Raw genomic sequence first — 20273 nt, forward strand, 5'->3', positions numbered from 1 at the left:
TCAGGGCTTGTGTGAGGAACCGGAGCACCGGGAGGAAACCATGCAGACACGGGGAGAACGTGCAGACTCCGCACAGACAGTGACCCTAGTGGGAATCGAACCCAGATCCCTGGCGATGTGAAGCAACAGTGCTAACCACTGTACAACCATGCCGCTACATTAGGTATATCTCTGCCCAATGTTAATTTACTTTCCCTGAAATGTCAACCATCTCCTGGGGAAATCAGGCCTTTAATTGGGAACATTGGGAAAGAGATCACCCTTTTAACTTGACAAATAAATGAATCAAGATGAGGGACACTGCAGCATCGGTCTTTTTCATTTTCGGGCACTAGGACCTGGCCTGGAACAGACTATGAAGCGCCGCCCATTATTGACGTCACCGCAACCCCGCATGCGCACCGCTCCATCTGAATCAAGATGGCGGCCGTAAAACTAGGCCTGTTATCGGGGAAAAGACCCGAAGCTGCAAACGCAGGACCCACAGGTACGTGTTCCTGGTTTAGGGCCTTCACGCGGTGTTTAAAAACTCTCCCTCCAGAGCTGGTTCGATCGCTTCGTTCGGATTTCCACATCCTTACCCGCTGCCCAGGAGAGAAAGAAGCGTCTCTTTCCCAGGCGCCATCACACACCGAGCATGCTCTAACTACTCCCAGGCAATGCGCCTGCGCACTGCTGTCCTGCGGTGTCGATGGGGGACATTCACCACCGCGCGGAATGCCGGGTAATGAATACGCCATACATCATCCCAATTAGTGATTAGTGATTTTTGTTTGCTATGATTTGAAGATTGGATGGATGGGATGAAAATTATACATAAATCCAAGTGTGCAGGCCCTCAATTATAAACCAGAACGAAGGGGAATATAAATTAATTTTCATTGAGGTACAATGAAATGTGTTGGGCTGGACCAAGTTCCCACGCCAGCATGTAAGCGGTGGTGTTTAACGCGAGGAAAATTGGCACAAAACAGCCACCGATTCCCTGCTCCGGGGGAGGGGGAGGCGGAGGCGGGAGCTAGCAGGGAGGCAGCGTATAGCTCCCATCTCTAGCTTCTGATACAGCCTGGAGGATTGCCGGATCCGTGGCCACGCATGCACAGGGTGAGACCAGCAGCGGCCTCGCTGTGCTTCAAGGCAGACTATGCCCACGGACCCGGACCGCAAAAGTAGTATCCCCTTAGGCAGCTTGCATGCCCCCGACCTCCCCACTACAGTACTCCCAATTGAAGCCCCCCCCCCCCCCCCTGCTCGCGGATCGGCCCTTCCCCGACTGAATATGATGCAAGGTTGCTGAACGGCTGGGACCATGAGAATCCAACGTCGTCGCGAACTCGACCGGTCGGAGATGGAGCATTGCGGGGCGGTCCTCCGGCAATGGCTTCAGGCCATGCCGTGTGCGGCGTACTCCTAGAATACACCGATTTTCGGGGGGCAGAGCTTCCGAATACCGGTGCCAATCCCGATTTCGGCGTCAAAACAGATTCTCCGCCCCGTCACCGAACACGATTTCCGTGTCGGGGATCGGAGAATCCAGCGCCTTGTTCTGCGTACAATCCAGCCAGATCATTCCTTAGATGAAAAACAGAGGATATACAACAGATACACAATGTAAATACATAGACACAAACATCGGATGAAGCATACGGAGTGCAGCATTATTCAGTCGAGAAGTTCGTGGAGAGATCAGATCAGTCCATAAGAGGGTCATTCAGGAGTGTGATAACAGCGTACAAGAAGCTGTTTTGGATCTGTTAATGCGTGATCTCAGACCTTTGTGTCTCCTGTCCGATGGGAGCAGTCTTTGATTATGCTGCCCACTTTCCCAAGACAGCGGGGGATGTAGACAGAATCAATGGATGGGAGGCGGGTTTGCGTGATTGACTGGGTTGTGTTCATGGCTCTCTGTAGTTTCTGATGGTCTTGTGCTGAGCAGTTGTCACAGCAGGCTGTGACGCAGCCAGGAGGATGTTTTCTATGCAGCATCTGTAAAAACCGGTAAGAGTCAACATGGACATGCTGAATTTCCAGAGTTTCCTGAGAAAGTATAGGCGCTGTTATGCTTTCTTGGTCGTAGCATCGATGTAGGAAACCATATCCATCTAATATTGGAAAATAGATATCTAATGAGAGGGAAATCAATTTGTGTATCCTTTTAAGTGTAGCCAATCCACCTACCCTGCACATCTTTGGGTTGTGGCATCAGACCCACACAGACACAGGGAGAATAATTTATGTATCCTAAAATATAGATAGATTGGAGAGTTGGGCAGAGAAATGGCAGATGGAGTTCAATCCAGGCAAATGCGAGGTGATGCATTTTGGAAGATCAAATTCAAGAGCGGACTATATGGTCAATGGAAGGATCTTGGGGAAAATTGATGTGCAGAGAGATCTGGGAGTTCAGGTCCATTGTCCCCTGAAGGTGGCAACGCAGGTTGATAGAGTGGTCAAGAAGGCATACAGCATGCTTGCCTTCATCGGACGGGATATTGAGTACAAGAGTTGGCAGCTCATGTTACAGTTGTATAGGACTTAAGTTCGGCCACATTTGGAATACTGCGTGCAGTTCTGGTCGCCACATTACCAGAAGGATGTGGATGCCTTGGAGAGGTTGCAGAGGAGGTTCACCAGGATGTTGCTTGGTATGGAGGGTGCTAGCTATGAAGAAAGGTTGAGTAGATTAGGATTGTTTTCGTTGGAAAGACGGAGGTTGAGGGGGGACCTGATTGAGGTCTACAAAATTATGAGAGGTATGGACAGGGTGGACAGCAACAAGCTTTTCCCAAGAGTCGGGGTGTCAGTTACAAGGGGTCACGATTTCAAGGTGAGAGGGGGAAAGTTTAAGGGAGATGTGCGTGGAAAGTTTTCTACGCAGAGGGTGGTGGGTGCCTGGAACACTTTACCAACGGAGGTGGTAGAGGCGGGCACGATAGCATAATTTAAGAAGCGTCTAGACAGGTATATGAATGGGCGGGAACAGAGGGAAGTAGACCTTGGAAAATAGGAGACAGGTTTAGATAAAGGATCTGGATCGGCGCAGGCTGGGAGGGCCGAAGGGCCTGTTCCTGTGCTGTAATTTTCTTTGTTCTTTAATGAACATCGATATGCAGAGAGGCAGATGAAAGGCATTTAAACACCTCACTTGGCATAGAACTGTCAAAAACTCAAAACAGGAGCTTCAGGAAATCAAATACTAACCAATAGCAAACTGCTCAGTTGTTGGAAGACATTTTTAAAATATAAATTGTTGGACCCCGGTTTGATTCCCATTTGGGTTACTGTCTGTGCTGAATCTGCATGTTCTCCACGTGTCTGTGTGGGTTTTCTCCAGGTGCTCAGGTTTCCTCCCACAGTCCACAGGTTAGGTGAATTGGACATTTTGAATTCTCCCTCAGTGTACCCGAACAGTAACTTTATTGCAGTGTAAGCCTACTTGTGACACTATTAAAAAAATTACATTCACTCAGATTCCAGCCCTCAAGTCTGGTGACAGACCTCACTGCTCCCTTGCCCTTCTGGCCTGTGAGCTCCTCTTGCTGCTGTTCCCAGGACAATCAGTGTCCACTCTCCTACATTACTCTGTCTGATAGAGTTCAGAGGCTCAGAGGAGGAAAGAAATGAGGACATGAATCTGAATTCAGAAATACAGTTAAAGAATCATGATTCAATTGATAAACTTAAGGATTTAAGTCAAAGTACTTGATTGCAATGAATATATTAATTTTGGCTGATACTGATGGGGAATGGAAGCGAATTATGTTAGTTGTTTTATATCGTTCTTCTTTTCTATGATTTTGACACATCATCTTTCTCCTTTCTTCCATTTAAATGGTGGACCATGCTACCCAGAATTCCCTGCATGGGCGAATACAGATATTTTAGTTTATGAACAACTCCATATTACAAAAGAACAGAGCTGAATACAAAACAATCAGCAATACAGTAAAAATATCCACAATACACCAAAACTGGACATTCTGAATTCTCCCTCAGTGAAACCAAACGGGCGCCGGAATATGGCGACTTGGGGATTTTCAGAGTAACTTCATTGCAGTTAATGTAAGCCGACTTGTGACAATAAAAGTTATTGTTATAAAATAGAAACCAATGAATAATCAACAAGAAACCAATACCACCAGATTTCAAGCCACCACCACCACCACATCAGCAGAAATCACCATCACCACATCACCACCAAACGGGCAGCACAGACCACTGGTAAAGCACACACCAATATGGGGCACGGCGGAAGAGAGCGAGAGAGAAAGTACACCTCTCCCAAGGAGCACAGTTCAACCTAAAAAACAGTTGTGTGTGTGAATACATCTTCTCTTAATCCAAAAGACTGAATGCACAGGTACAGAAAAGCTGGGCAGACCAAATAAGAGCAGGGTTCAGTTAGAATGGGCATTGGATGCAAAGCAATTTGGGCTGAAGTGGAGATGGAGGAGATACTGTTGGGTTTAACCCATTTGACTATGATTTAGGAGCAGAAACAGGCCATTCAGCCCTCCAAGCCAGTTCCACCATTCAATAAAATCAGGGCTGAATTGGTTGTGGTCTCAGTTCCCCTTGCCTGTCTGCACCACCAACCCCTGCACCCAGAACCCTTGTCTCCCTTGTCTATCAAAAATCTGTCTAACTCTGCCTTAAATAAATTCAATATCCCAGCCTCCACTGTTCTCTGGGAAGTGAATTCCACAGACTAATGAACTTCGGGGAAAAAAAATTATCCTCATTTTAGCCTTCATATTCTCCCCATCTCTCATTCTTTTTTTTTCTTTTAAAAAAAATAAATTTCGAGTACCCAATTATTTCTTCCAATTAAGGGGCAATTTAGCATGGCCAATCCACCTAACTTGCACATCTTTGGGTTGTGGGGGTGAAACCCATGCAAACACGGGGAGAATGTGCAAACGCCACATGGCCAGTGACCCAGGGCCGAGATTCGAACCCAGGTCCTCAGCACTGTAAGCAGCAATGCTAACCGCTGTGCTGCCCCCCATGTCTCATTCTTAAAGTGTGTCACCTCGTTCTAGTCTTTCCCACGGGTCCAAACCGCAGTTGACTTGTTGGGTCCGGAAATTTCCAATGTGGGACACTAAAGGGAGGTAGGTTCCAGGAGAAATTATTTTTTAAGCAGACGTTGTCCAACATTGCAATAGAATACAGCATTGTTTGATTAACAAGCATATCCATTGAGTGTTTCAAGCTACAACGGTGTTCCAAAATACATTTTGGTAGAATTGCAGAATTTCCATTCACTGATGATGGAGGAACAGGGATAAATGTCCAACTCAGAATGATGTGTGACTGGAAGAGGATTTGTAGGTGATGGTGTTTGTCTACACCGGTGCCCTCATCTTTGTAGCTGGTGTGGTGACAGGTTCTGTTAATGTCCTGGCAAACTCTTGTGTAGGTTCAGAGCTGATGGCAGGTACCTTTCCCTGAAGGATATTAACATCACAGTTGGGTTTTTACAATAATCCAGCAGTTTCATGATCTCCTTTTCTCATGCTGGTCCCATCGATTCTGCCCAATGTCACAACCTGCCTACTTGTTTTTGTGACCTCTCTGTTATGCTCCCTTTTTGCTTTCTTAAGACCATATTAAAGAGGTAGAAAATTTAAGACAGATTTGAGGAGAAACTACTTCTCCCAAATGGTTGTGAATCTGTGGAATTCGCTACCCCAGAGTGCGGTGGATGCAGGGACAGTGAGTAAATTTAAGGAGAAGTTAGACAGATTTTTAATTGGTAATGGGGATAAAGGTTTATGGAGAACGGGCAGAACATTGGAGTTGAGGCCACGACGAGATCAGCCATGATCACATTGAAGGTGTTTAGGCTCTGGATGCTAAATTGCCTACTCCTGCTCCTAGGTCATGTGTTCTAGGGAGGAGATGCTCTAGCTGATTTTGGAATCCAGCTCCTGCTCTGCAGATGAGGTGACAGATGAGGAACATATCAGCCATGATAGAATGGCGGATCAGACTCACTTATAATAATAATGGGCCAAATGGCCTAATTCTGCTCCTATATCTTATGAACTTATGAACTGTTTCTTACTCTCAAATTGAGTGAATCCTTTGCTGTTTCTCCTCTGGGCCCCATCTCCACTATTATTGTCTGATTGTCCCACTGAGACTCTCACTGTTATTATTGGACAATCAGCCTGAGCCTGTGGCCGCTCTCACCATCTGGAACCGTCACAATGCCCGGGTGATTGACGACAGCTCTGGACCAATAGGAAGAGCATGGGTGGGGCTGGAGGACCGAGCGAGCGCGGCTGATCCTCCAACCAATCGGAGTGAATGAGGGGCGGGACTCGACTTGATTGAAGCATGCGCAGTGTGGGTAATGGCGATGGACAGCAGCTCCTTGTTGAGATCTAAAATCGGTAAAAGGCAATTGACGGGGCGGAGGGAGCGAAGAAGCATGTGGTGGGCGGGCATAAACATGTTGTGTGAGCCGCAAATCTGGGAAAAGAGCTTACCTGACCCAATTTGTACCGAGCGGGGCTGCAGATCCTCATGTTAGACCGGGTGAACGGCCACCATCTTTATTGGGGGTAAAGCTCACCAGGGCGATTCTTTATTGGGGTAAAGCTCACCAGGGCCAATGTGGAGCCGCCATCTTTGTTGGAGGCAATGTTTTAAAAAAGAATAATCCTTATCATCACAAGTAGGCATACATTAACACTGCAATGAAGTTACTGTGAAAATCCCCTATCGCCACATTTCAGCGCCTGTTGGGGTACACAGAGCGTGAATTCAGAATGTCCAAATTACCTAACAGCACATCTTCAGACTCTGCACAGACAGTGACCCAAGCCAAGAATCGAAGCTAGGACCCTGACGCTGTGAAGCAACAGTGCTAATCACTGTGCTACCGTAGATTGGCCACGCTTAATTACTCCTTAATGTCCAGAGATGTGCAGGTTAGGTTCTTGGTTATGGGGATAAGGCGGGTGGACGAGGGAATGTAAATGGGTAGAGCGCTCATTCGAAGGGTTGGTGCAGACTCAATGGGCCGAATGGCCTCCTGCACTGTTCGGGTACACAGAGGGAGAATTCAGAATGTCCAACTCTCCTAACAGCATGTCTTTTGGGATGTGTTGAAGGAGGTGATTGTTTTGGGAGGTATTTGTTACCCTATGTTCAGAATGAAGCCAACCATCAATCTACATTAGCCTTTGAGTCCCAACGTCTTATTGTTGAAGCAGAGCAGGAAAAGAAGAGAAAGACGTTCTGCTTTTCAGTTCTCACTACCTCTTGGGCTATTCTCCTCCATGTGTCTAAAGATCTACGACTGTGTCCAGTCACATGAAGAACCATGTCAAATCTCTCAACCTACCCTGAGTAAACATCATCCTCGAATAGAGGGACTGCTGATGACATGGAGGGGCAAAGTGTAGCAGGGAGTATGAGTGTTCATCCTGGACCAGGGAGCAGGAGGAGAGAACGTTGTGAATTTCTATTCTGGACTGACAGTGATTAATTTTGGAAAATCCTTTTACAGGGGGTTAGAAAGCGAGGATTTACGCAAAGCAAACTCAAACCAAGAATAGGTTTACTTTTTTCCTGAATTTCTTGTTTGGACTGACAAAGATGGCTTTTGTAACTTTCATTTTCAGGGTATTAGAAAAGGATTTGCAGGCAGGAAACACAAGCGAATCCTGACATCAAACTCCTACAGCATCACTCAATTCATCAGGACCTGGATATTATTGCACTTTCAGTGTAAGCATTGAGTTCCAAGTCATTACCACTCACTGTAATATTTCTGCCTCATATCACCCTGTAGATCTTGCTCCAAATCTTAAATCTGTGTCCTGAAATCCTTTTGCAATCAGCTGGAAGGAGCAACGTTTCTTTAACTACTTTACCGAAATCAATCAGAAACTTGTACCTAAATCAATCTCCTTTCTTCCAAGGAGAACAACCGCAGTTTCTCCAACCTAACATTGCAACTAAAATCCCTCATTCCTGGAACTATTTTGGTAAGTCTCCCCTGCACTCTCTCAAGGACCGTCACATCCTCCATAATATGTGGTTTGCACAGATCCAGATGTTCTGACTTCCTGTCTGTGATGTCATCACGCACCGACACTTGCACGGTGACATCACCCCCCGTTCCCTGGATATTTCCTCAACTAGGAAACTTTTCCTCCGACTCCAGAGTTGCTGATATCTTTCCAGCTGCAGGCTACAGTGGGACATTTTAATATTGAAAACAATGAAACTGCTTCACAGCTGAGTATCTCTGAGCATTTATCAACAATTTTGAGCTTTTAGTGCTCTGCTCTGTTACCTGTGAGGGGTTCCATGTCTCTGGAGCTGGTGTGACTCTCAAAAAACAATGGAAAACGCCCGTGGAGGGTGAGGGCTACCAGCTATCAACATATAAAATCCCTTCTTTCTCTCTCTCGCTCGCTCCCTCCCTCAGAAAACGCAACTAAGATTCACGTCAAAATCTGACAGTCACTCAGTTCATGAGGACCTAAATGTAAGTGTTTCTGTTTGATCTGTGGTTAAAGATTTAAACATCTGTGCAGCTGAAAATAGGATAGAGCAAGATTTGCAAACAAGGATGGGAATGTTCCATTGAGATACTGCTTAACCAGGGCCCAATGTAGGTCAATGAGCACAGGGGTGATGGGTAAGTGAGTGGGACTCAACTTTGGCAGATTCCCTTCCCTGAAGGACATTCGTGAACCAGTTGGGTTTTTACAACAATCCAGCAGTTTTCGTGGTCACTTTTTCTTAGTGCCGGCCCCACAAATGACCAGATTCATTCAGCTCAATTTCACAACTTGCCTTTGTGTTTTTGTGGTTTCTCTCTCACTCCCTTTATTCTGTTTCAAATCAATTTCACAGGGTGTTAGAAGAGGAGGATTTGCAGTCAGGAAACTTAAATCGAAAATGATATCAGAATCTGATGGAGACGGCCAATTTATTGTAACCTAAACATCATCGTAATTTGAACATGGAAGAAAAAAGCACCGATCACAGTGGGGGGAAACTGTTCATGTGTTGTGTGTGTGGACAAGATTTCAGCCAATCATCTGGCCTTTCGGAACATAATTGCAGTCAGGACAGGGAGATGCCGTGGAAATGTGGGGACTGTGAGAAGGGATTCAATTACCCATCGCAGCTAGAAACTCATCGACGCAGCCACAATGGGAACAGGCCATTCACCTGCTCTCAGTGTGGGAAGGGATTTGCTCACACATCCACTCTGCTGAGACACCAGCGACTTCACACTCAGGAGAGGCCATTCACCTGCTCTCAGTGTGGGTTGGAATTCAATCGGTCATCCAACCTAGCATTACACCAACGGGTTCACACTGGGGAGAAGCCGTTCATCTGCTCCCAGTGTGGGAAGAGATTTGCTCACTCATACACCCTGCGGACACACGAGCGAGTTCACACTCTGGAGAGGCCATTCACCTGCTCCCAGTGTGGGAAGGGATTCACTCATTCAGCCAATCTGCTGAGACACCAACGAGTTCACACTGGGGAGAGACCGTTCACCTGCTCCCAGTGTGGGAAGGGATTCACTCAATCATCCCACCTACTTGCACATCGGTATATTCACACTGGGGAGAGGCCATTCACCTGCTCCCTGTGTGGGAAGGGATTCAGTCAGTCATCCAACCTGCTGAAACACCAGCGAATTCATAAGTAACTGTTGTGATTGGAATTTGCTGGTGATCATATTCAGGACTGAACCATGTCCATCTGAGTCTGTTTCTGCTTAATTAAAAAATAACTCCAGCTCAGTTATAGGTGTTAATATAGTTGGTCTTTGAAAGAGAGGATTTGCAGTTAGGAAACACAAATCAAATATCATATCAGCATCTAACACTTACCGAATTTATCGGAAACTGAATCAGATTTTGAACATAGCAGGAAAAAGCACCGTTCACAGTGGAGAAGAACCGCACGTGTCCTGTGTGTGGACAAGGCTTCAGCCAATCATCTAGCCTGCCAGTATATAAATGCAGTCACACTGGGAGAAACCATGGAAATGGCGAGACTGTGGGAAGGGATTTGATTACCCATCCAAGCTGAAAATCCATCAGTGCACTCACACTGGGGAGAGACCGTTCACCTGCTCCCAGTGTGGGAAAGGGCTGACACACTCGAACCACTTGCAGCCACACCAACATTTCTCGCTGGAGAGAGGCTGTTCACCTGCTTCCACTGTGAGAAGGGATTTGCACATTTCTCCAATCTGCTGAGACATCAGTGAGTTCACACTGGGGAGAGACCATTTAAATACCCAGACTGTGAGGAGTTTTAAAACAATTCTGGATAACTGATGTCCCCTTAACATGTTCACACTGTAGAACTGGGTTCAGACTATCTTCTCGCCTCACTACAGCTGCGAGTTCACACGGGGGAGAAGCCGTTCACCTGCTCCGAGTGTCCGAGGGGATTCACTCGGTTATCCAAACTGCTGATGCACCAGCAAGTTCACAAGTGACTTCAGTGATTGGATTTTTATGGTAATCACATCCTGGACTGAAACACGTTAATTGGGGTCAGTTGCTGCCGATGTTCATAAACTCCAACCTAGCTCTAAGAATTAAATTCTGAATAAAAATCAGTTTGTGTTAATTATTGTGCGTTAAGTCTTATTAATATCGCTAAAACAAATTAGTTCCTTTTGAAGGGCTCTCCTCTCCGTCTCCTCCATCCTCATCTCCAACAACAAGCGTGAGGAGCTCGTGGAGTTTGTCACTAAGATTGAGACAGTCTGATCATCTGTCTCTGCTTTTCCCTCCTTCCACTCGCCCACCGGGTCAGACTGTCTCGGAAGTCCATTTTTATCCAAGGTCTTTGACTCCATCATCTTTGCAAGTGGACTTGTAATGGTTTTGATAAAGAAAAAAATTACAGGAAGTTTTAATGTCAGAATAAAGGACAAAAGAGTGTCCAGTTCAGGTTCAAAGATGGGTCACATTAGCATTGAAACGTTAACTCTGTTTCTCTCACCACAGATGCTGCCTGACCTGCTGAGCTTTTCCAGAACTTTCTGTTTTGATGTCAGTGAGCTTTTAAAATAGCTTAATACACAGGTCAATAATTTTCTCCACAAAGCAGCGAGCACCTCTGAAGCATCCAACTGCATTCATTAGTCTCTCGGATTACTACAGCAGATAGTCATTGTTCTGGCTCAGCCAGCCTGACTGTGGAATTAATTGGATGGATGTTTCAAAGAGCCACCACTGGTATATTAGGCCGAATGGTTTCAATCTGTGCTGTATCATTCTGTAAAACAATGAATATTCCATAGGAATAGGCTCGGGCAGCAGGGTGGCGCAGTGGTTAGCACTGCTGCCTCATGGCACCGAGGTCCCAGGTTTGATCCCGGCTCTGGGTCACTGTCCATGTGGAGTTTGAACATTCTCCCCATGTTTGCATGGATCTTACCCCCACAACCTAAAGATGTGCCGGGTAGGTGGATTGGCCATGGTAAATTGCCCATTAATTGGAAAAATGAATTGGGTACTCAAAATTCATAAAAAAGGAATAGAAGTCGGCCATTCATTTGATTTATTGTCACATGCACTGAAGTACAGTGACAAGTATTTTTCTGCGGCCAATTATTTGTGTTAAATACTGTGTGTTGAGTCTTTTTAATATCTCTAACCTAAGTTCTCCCTCTGCCCTGTTCCTCCACCTTCACCCCTGTGGCTTCTCCTGTGGCTTCTTTGTCACTCAGATTGGGCGGGGTTTTCCGGTTCTCCTGTGGCTTCTTTGTCACTCAGATTGGGCAGGGTTTTTTGGTTCTCCTGTGGCTTCTTTGTCATTCAGATTGGGCAGGGTTTTCCGGTCCTCCTGTGGCTTCCCACTGGCCACAGGCAGGATCTTCCAGTCCTGTCAAAGTCTACGGCCTTTTGCATGGTTCACCCGTCCTGCTGCATGGGAGCCCGCCGCAAGACGGTTGGTGAGTCTGGAAGATCCAACCAGCAGTAAGGGCTGGAAAATTCCACCCATTGAAACAATCGGATTCTGTTGATTCTAATAATCTTTATGACTGTCACAAGTAAGTTTACATTAACACTGCAATGAAGTTACTGTGAAAATCCCTGCTCCTCCTCTTCCACTAAACCACTCAGTAAAACTGCCTCTAAAGTCCTTTCTTGCCCAAGTTCTGAACTCACATCTTTCCCCTCTTTTCCTGCTGTCTCTCACCATGCTCTCTCAGAGCTCATATTGTTTGTGAAACTCACCCATTGCTCCTTTGACCTGATTCGCACTAAACTGCCGAACAGCCACTTCCACAATCTCAATGTTTCCATGGTATCTCCATGGAGTCAGTGTCTTTGTGCCTCTCCTCTTTTGACAATCAGTTGAAGCTCGGCCACACACACAACACATGGATGGTTTCTCCCGGCAGTGAATGGTGTGATCTTTCCTTCAGGCTGTGTAACAGGTTAAAGCTTTTCCACAGTCAGTTCACTGGAACTCTCTCACTCGGGTGTGTGTAGTGTGGGTCTCGATGCTTTTCCAGTCACAGTGATGTTTCCACAGTCAATTCACTGGAACACACTCACTTGGGTGCATGTCTGTCTCGGTGATTTTCCAGTCACATTGATGTTTCTACAATCAGTTCACTGGAACTCTCTCACTCGGGTGTGTGTTGTGTGGGTCTCGGTGCTTTTCCAGTCACACTGATGTTTCCACAGTCAGTTCACTGGGACACTCTCACTCGGGTGCGCGTCTGTCTCAGTGATTTTCCAGTCATGCTGATGCTTGAATATTTTCCCACAAAGGAAACTTTCTCATTCCACATTCATAGTCTGAGGATATTCAGGTCCTGATTAACCGAATGACATTGTCGGTGCTTGATGTGATATTTGATTTGTGTTTCCAGTCTGAAAGTCCTCTCCTAATGCCCTGTAACTGAAATTCAGAACAGACAATTCCAGTTTCTGGGTAACATTTTTCCTCTCTTCTTTCCCCAAAGCTGTAAATCCCCGTCCCGCACACTCCTCCCTCCTCCCTGGGGCTGAAATCCAAATACAATGTTCGATAATCCTTTCTGTACCCTTTTAACCAAATTTATATAATCAAAGGTGAGAATATGCTTTATAATTCACTACATTGATGACTTCTGAGAGACATTAATCTGAATGTGCAAACGTCACATAGTGACCTGGGGCTGGGATCGAACCCAGGTCCTTAGTGCCATGCAGTAATGCCTATTGAGGGATAAATATTAAGTAGTAAACAAAGGAGAACACCACTGCTCTTTGGAATAACATTATGGGAACTTTTATACCCAACTGAGAGGGCAGATGGGGCCAGAGTTTGATTGATTGATTTATTGTCATGTGCCAAAGTACAGTGAAAAATATTTTTCTGCGGCCAAGAGAATGTACACAGTACGTACGCAGTAGACAAAAAGAATAATTGACAGAGTCACATTGACAAATGGTACATTGACAAACAGTGATTGGTTACAGTGCGGAACAATTGCCAAACAAAGAAAATACATGAGCAAGAGCAGCATAGGGCATTGTGAATAGTGTTCTTACAGGAAACAGATCAGTCTGAGGGAGCGTTGTTGAGAGTCTATTAGCTGTAGGGAAGACGTTGTTCCTATATCTGGATGTGTAGGTCTTCAGACTTCTGTATCTTCTGTCTGATGGAATGGTCTGGAAGAGGGCGAACCCTGGGTGGGTGTGGTCTCTGACAATGCTGATTGCCTTCTTGAGGCAGCAGGAGGTGTAGACAGAATCAATGTGTGGGTGGCACGCTTATGTGATGCGTTGGGCTGAGTTCACCACACTATATTTTCTTGTGATCTTGGACCGAGCATTTGCCATACCCGGCTGTGATGCAGTCGGATAGGATGATCTCTATCGCACATCTGTAGATGTTTGTGATAGTCGATGCAGAAATGCCGAATTTCTTTAGCTTCCGTAGAAAGTAGAGACGTTGTTGGGCTTTCTTGACTGTTGCATCATCATGAGTGGACCTGGACAGACTGGTGATGGTGACCCCCAGGAACTTAAAGCTATCGACCATCTCCACTTCGAAGCCATTGATGTAGATGGGGGCATGTGTCGTATTACAATTCCTGAAGTCGATGATCAGTTCCTTGGTCTTTCCGTCTTTTAGAGAGAGGTTGTTTTCGGTACACATGCAACCATGTGATCTATCTCCCTTCTGTTGACTGACCCGTCGTTATTTGAGATTAGTCTTGTCGGGATAATGGTGTTGAAGGCGGAGCTGTAGTCTATGAACACATCTGATGTAGGTGTCCTTGTTGTCAAGGTGCTGAGTGTTGATTGTAGGGCCAAAGAGATAGCATCTGCTGTCGACCGATTGCAGCGCTAGGGGAGCTGCAATGGATCAAGACCGTCTGGGAGGCTGGCATTGATCCGGCCCATGACTAGACATTCGAAACATTTAATGATGTCAGATGTCAGAGCCACCGGTCGGTAGTCATTGAAGCAGGCTGCCTTATTGAGGAACAGACTGGGAACAAGGTGTTTTAGATCGAGTATTATGTAATGATAAAGGGTTAATTGATAATGTTGCTGTAAAAGAACGTTTAGAGATGTGTGACCAGATTATGGTAGACTTACATATTTCAATCTGCAGCCAGGGTATTAAATTTGAACAAAGGAAATTATGAAGGTTTAAAGGACAAATTAGATGTGGTGGATTGGGGAAAATGCATTAAAAGGTGTGACGGTACACAGGCGATTGATAGACTCCATAATTATTACATTGTTTATATTCCTTCAATACACAAGAACCCAAAAAGGTCAGTCACCTGTGGCTACCAGAGGAAGTTCAGGGTTTAGTCACCAATTTGCCCCAGAATGAGAAGAGAAATGGAAAGGGGGAAACACTGATTTCCTCCCAGATGTTGCTGAGAGGCAATTTCATTGTTCAACTTCCGTATTGTGGCGTCACAATGGAATCCTGCCTGCATCAGCCAATAGAAATCACTCTGCTCCGTGGTGACGTCTCCAGGTTCCAAAGCGCAGGCCTAGCCCCGCCCCCACCCATCTCGGACACGACTTCACGCATCCGGCTACCGCTCCGGTGATCGCCCCTCCCCCCCGTGACCTGCGACTGCGCATGTCCAAGGGAGAGGGTAAGCTGCGGGTTATCCCCCGAGCTGCATGCTGAGATATTGGCCAATGGGAAGTGTTGGAGGACCGGAAGGACTCTGGTCCTCCAGTCAATCAGCGCGGGCTTTGTGTAAATGAAAATTGAGCTGGATAGACTGATACTTCCTCCTGTGAGCAACATCTGTGAGTAAATCACTTTTCTCCCGCTTTCTATTTGTTTTCTCATTTTGGGCTTCAATTGTTAACTTGCAGGAATTGAAGGGAAAGGAATGACTCTGCACCGAATCTCAGAAAGAGCACCCTACCTCGGCCCATGCCCGCTCCCCTGTAACCCCACCTAACCTTTTGGACATTGTAAGGATCCTCTTCTTGATCCCTGTCTGCCCCTTTCTTTCCCTTTTAATTTCTGTTTTTCTATTTAGAAAGGCATGGCGGCACAATGGTTAGCACTGCAGCCTCACAGCACCAGGGACCCAGTTTCAATTCCGGCCTCCATGTGGAGTCCACAGATATGCAGGTTAGGTAATAATCTTTATTGTCACAAGTAAGCTTACGTTAACACTGCAATGAAGTGAAAATCCCCTAGTCGCCACATTCTGACACCTGTTCGGGTGCACAGAGGGAGAATTCAGAATGTCCAAATTAACTAACAAGCACATCTTTCGGGACATGTGTGAGGAAGCCAGAGCACCCGGAGGAACCCCACGCAGCCATGGGGTGAACGTGCAGACTCTGCATAGACAGTGACCTAAGCCGAGAATCGAACCTGGGACCCTGGAGCTATGATGCAACAGTGCTACCCACTGTGCCACCATAGATTTGCCACATTAAATTGCCCTTTAATGTCCAGGGATGTGCAGGTTAGGTTCTCGGTTATGGGGTTAAGGCGAGTAGAAGAGAGAATGTAAATGGGTAGAGTGCTCATTCAAAGGGCTGGAGCAGACTCGATGGGCTGAGTGGACTCCTCCTGCACTGCAGGGATTCTATGATGTTTTTATGATTCTATTTAATTATTTGTATATGGACAACAATATGCCAATATCTTTAAGATGGACTTCACCTTTAATTGTAAAACAGGGATCTCCAGCAGGATATGCTATTTGGTCTGACATCATTGATGGCACATCTTAATGGACTTGGCTGTCGGCCAATGGACTGGTTCAGATTGCTGGGCCTTATCAATGGGTTGTGCTAATTGGTCAGGTTTTTCTCTGGAACAGTCCATCCCCTGTGAGACTGTGTTTCCTGTTTTTTAGTTCTTTTTAAAACTCGGAGCTGAAGGAGGCTCTTTGAGTTTCTTGGGCTGCCTTGGGCTTGAGTGCCTTGGGTAGCATGGTGGTTAGCATAAATGTTTCACAGCTCCAGGGTCCCAGGTTTGGTTCCCGGCTGGGTCACTGTCTGTGCGGAGTCTGCACGTCCTCCCCGTGTGTGCGTGCGTTTCCTCCGGGTGCTCCGGTTTCCTCCCACAGTCCAAAGATATGCGGGTTAGGTGGATTGGCCATGCTAAATTGCCCGTAGTGTCCTAAAAAGTAAGGTGGGGTGGGGGGGGGGGGGGTTGTTGGGTTACGGATAAAGGGTGGATACGTGGGTTTGAGTCGGGTGATCATTGCTCGGCACAACATCAAGGGCCGAAGGGCCTGTTCTGTGCTGTACTGTTCTATGTTCTATGAAAGGGTAAAACTCTGTCAAACCTGGAGCTCACTCCAGGTAAATGGATCTGCCAACTTTCCCTTTCTAACCAGCCTGTGGGTGTTTAATCCTGAGGACAGAGCTGGAGGGAACTCTTTGGTTTCACTCCCTGAAAGGTTACCACACCTTTCTAAGATGTTGTGGAAGATTCTTCTCTGATACTCCATTTTCCTCAGTAAAGCTCGGGGACATTCTGGTGAGTCTGGAAAGCAGTGAAGTTTAAATCACAGGTTGAAGCTGGGGCGAAAGTGAGACCAAGAGCTTAAGAATTACACAGCACTGTGGCTGTTCGTTCGGAGTGAAGGCCCAGGTTAACACAAGTTAAAGTGATTCCCCCATTGGGAATCCTATAGCTGGGACTTCTGCTGAATGCTACTGCCAAAAGATCCTCATTAGCGATCCAACCGGCGGTTACAATCACCCCTTTGCTTGGGAGGACAGCTGCATACCAACGATATCAGCATCCGAAGCAAGGACACACATCTTCCATTTCATATTCATCCTCTTATTATTTTTACCCCTTCTCCTCCCTTTGTGTGTCTCTGTCTTGTGTGTGTTTTGGCGGAGGGTCAGATGGTAAAAGGGGGGGGGGGACTGGTAGATTATCTGGCTATTATTCTATTATAATTATTGCTTGAATTATTTCTATCTTTGTTATGAATAAACAGTTGTCGTGTTTCACTTACAAACCTGATGCTTTAAAGTTATTGGAGCAGTTTAGGGCCATAGATCTTGGATACTTTCTACAAATTGTTAGTTAATTCACTGGTGTTGGGACGCTGGGTCTGTGGGGCTGGAATTAACCGCACATTAACCCAGGGTGATGTAACAACACCAAGAGGCAATTTAACATGGAAAATCCACCTAACCTGCACATCTTTGGACTGTAGGAGGAAACCCACACAGACAGAGGAGAACATATAAACTCCACAAAGCAAGGAATTGAAGGTCAGAATCGAACCTGGGTCCCTCGTGCTGTGAAGCAGCAGTGCTAACCACTTTGCCACAGTGCAACCCTCAAGGAGGCCATTTGGCCTATCGATCTCCTTGAGGGCAACACAGTGGTGTACTGCTGCCTCACAGCAGCTGGAACCCGGGTTCAATTCCATCCTTGGGCCAGGGACATGCATCTGTCTGGCAGCCTGCATGAAGATTGTGAGGTCTCTGTGTTCAGGGTAGGAAGCAGTGAGCATAGATTTGTCAATCAGCCTGAATCAGAACCTTCAGTAGAGTTTGGAGGGTGCCTACCAGGTACAGAAGAGTGAGAATGGAGAGAGAATGTATTGGATGAAGATTTATAGCTTTTCAGTAAATGAGAGAGGAAAACATTGTTCTGAATTTCTATTTTGTACCGGCAGTAATGACGTTTGCAAACTCCTTTCACAGGATAATGGAAGGGGAGGATTTATGGAGGAAAATCTCAAACCAAACGCAAGTTGAGATCTGACCGAGTCACTCAGTTCATAGTGACCTGAATATCATCGGCCGTTGAATCTAGAAGGAGATATGTTTGCCTGTTCCAGCTGCTTCAAAAGATTTAAAAAATCAGTGTGACTGCCAAAGCACCGGGATACACAGACACACAGACACCCAATTTAGCGGGTTCCATTGTACAAACTGTGGAAAGAGCTTTAAACCCTTGCACAGTCTGAAAAAGACATTGCGCCACTCACAAAGCGGGGAGGGATCATACTGTGTTCTGTGTTTGTGGACGAATCATCTTTCAACTTGGACAGAGGCAGTGACATCTGGATCATGGCGAAACCGTGGAAATGTGGAGAATGTGAGAGGGGATTTATTTGCCCATCCCAGCTGGAAATCCATCGGCGTCGCCATACCGGGGAGAAGCCATTCACCTGCCCTGATTGTGGGCAGGCATTCACTGAATCATCTACGCTGCGGAGACATCTCCGAGTTCACACCGGGGAGAGGCCGTTCACCTGCTCCGATTGTGGCAAGAGATTCGCTGATTCATCTACCCTGCTGAAACATGAGCGTGTTCACACTGGGGAGAGGCCGTTCCTCTGCTCAGTGTGTGAAAAGGGATTTAATCAGTCATCGGCCCTGCGGAAACACCAGCGAATTCACACCGGGGAGAGGCCATTCACCTGCTCTCAGTGTGAGAAGGGATTCAGTGATTCATCCAACCTGCAAAAGCACCAGCGAATTCACACTGGGGAAAGGCCGTTCACTTGCTCTGACTGTGGGAAGGGATTCAGTCGTTCGTCCACCCTGCTGTCACACCAGCGACTTCACACCGGAGAGAGACCATTCATCTGCTCTGACTGTGGGAAGGGATTCACTCAGTCATCCACACTCAAGAAACACCAGCAAATTCACAAATGACAGGTTGATTTATGGGGTACAAGAAATTACCATTGCAAAATGAATCAAGTTTCACAAGCCTTAACCATCCAGCCAGAATGGACACTTCAAACGGTCAATTCATAGGATTCATTAGCTGTTCAGAGGTAGGAAAGTAACAAGTTAAAAAGATTTTCTTAAACTTTCAATGAAAAGTACGTCACCATCAAGACGGAAGATGAAACATATGTCAGCTGGGCTACTATATAAAGTATTTTTATTAATGATTTTCGGAAGGTGCAATTGCTGAGCTGACAGGTTGGTTCCAGCAGGTCACATGCTGGGTTCTGGAAGTTTCTGAGGAGTTTCAAAGTGAACAAAGGCTAACACCCCAGATATCCTGGAATGTAACACATCTTGTATCACATGAACATTCCAGCTAAGCCACACAGTGGCCCAGCAGACGGTGGGTCTGTCTGCCCCAACCAGTTACCAACAAAGCCATCTGGTTGCAAATCCTAATCTTCAATAATGGTAAGAAGTCTTACAACACCAGGTTACAATCCAACAGGTTTGTTTCAAACATCATGGCTACCCTCAATAATGGTGCCAATGGCCTCACATTAACTGTTCTGAAGCAAAGGTTTGAACATGAAACCAGTGTCTCGAAGAATAAAAGGAACCCTGATTACAACTGAATGCCTCGAGCTTCCAGCCCTGGGAAAATGATCCCTTATTCAACATTGCGGAGGAATGGTGGAAGGCTTTCCCAAGCTGGTAGCACGTGTAATATTGTCCTGTGGAATTGAACGCGGGCCGTCTCTCCGGGATCACCGGGGAACAGCTCCAGGCACGCAGCCTGCACTGTCCACCATCTTACCTTCAACCCCCGGTGGGGGCAGTTAGAACTCTGACCCTCATCGAACTGCAAAACAAGGAAGGGGGTGGACATGTGAGCACAGGAAGCGGCTGCATTTTCTCAAGCTCTGGCGCTTCTCATCTTTTAATCCTTGTTTTTAATCTGGATGGACATTACATAATTACTTCCTTTTGAAGCACGTGTCTTGCACTATGTCCCTGGAAGATCCTGGCTAGACTTTAGCGATGAGAATCTGAGTTGAGGACTCAGTGGTGGGGGTGGGCCCAGCCTGCAGTGGTGGTTTTGCTGGTGAGCAG

General features: G+C 46.4%; 1 protein-coding gene across 2 annotated transcripts; it reads left to right on the forward strand.

Annotated features, from left to right (window-relative positions):
- The first annotated feature begins 409 nt into the window (after positions 1-409).
- Positions 410-10626, forward strand: LOC119960413 (gastrula zinc finger protein XlCGF7.1-like). Of its 2 annotated transcripts, none has more exons than XM_038788129.1 (2): positions 410-487; positions 8881-10626. In XM_038788129.1, the coding sequence occupies exon 2, from the start codon at positions 8990-8992 to the stop codon at positions 9689-9691; it is 702 nt and encodes a 233-aa protein (XP_038644057.1). In that variant the 5' UTR covers positions 410-487; positions 8881-8989; the 3' UTR covers positions 9692-10626. The 2 variants fall into 2 exon arrangements, 1 of the variants encoding a protein (XP_038644057.1); XR_005459405.1 differs by lacking the exon at positions 410-487 and adding an exon at positions 7638-7743 and having other exon boundaries at positions 8881-9562.
- Positions 10627-20273: the final 9647 nt, after the last annotated feature.

Source organism: Scyliorhinus canicula, unplaced genomic scaffold (genome assembly GCF_902713615.1).
Source record: "Scyliorhinus canicula unplaced genomic scaffold, sScyCan1.1, whole genome shotgun sequence".
In the NCBI taxonomy this organism is placed as follows: domain Eukaryota; kingdom Metazoa; phylum Chordata; class Chondrichthyes; order Carcharhiniformes; family Scyliorhinidae; genus Scyliorhinus; species Scyliorhinus canicula.

What these genes read in the sequence shown, in the direction of transcription:
- LOC119960413 (XM_038788129.1), top strand. Translation starts at nt 8,990, where the DNA reads ATGGAAGAAAAAAGCACCGATCACAGTGGGGGGAAACTGTTCATGTGT.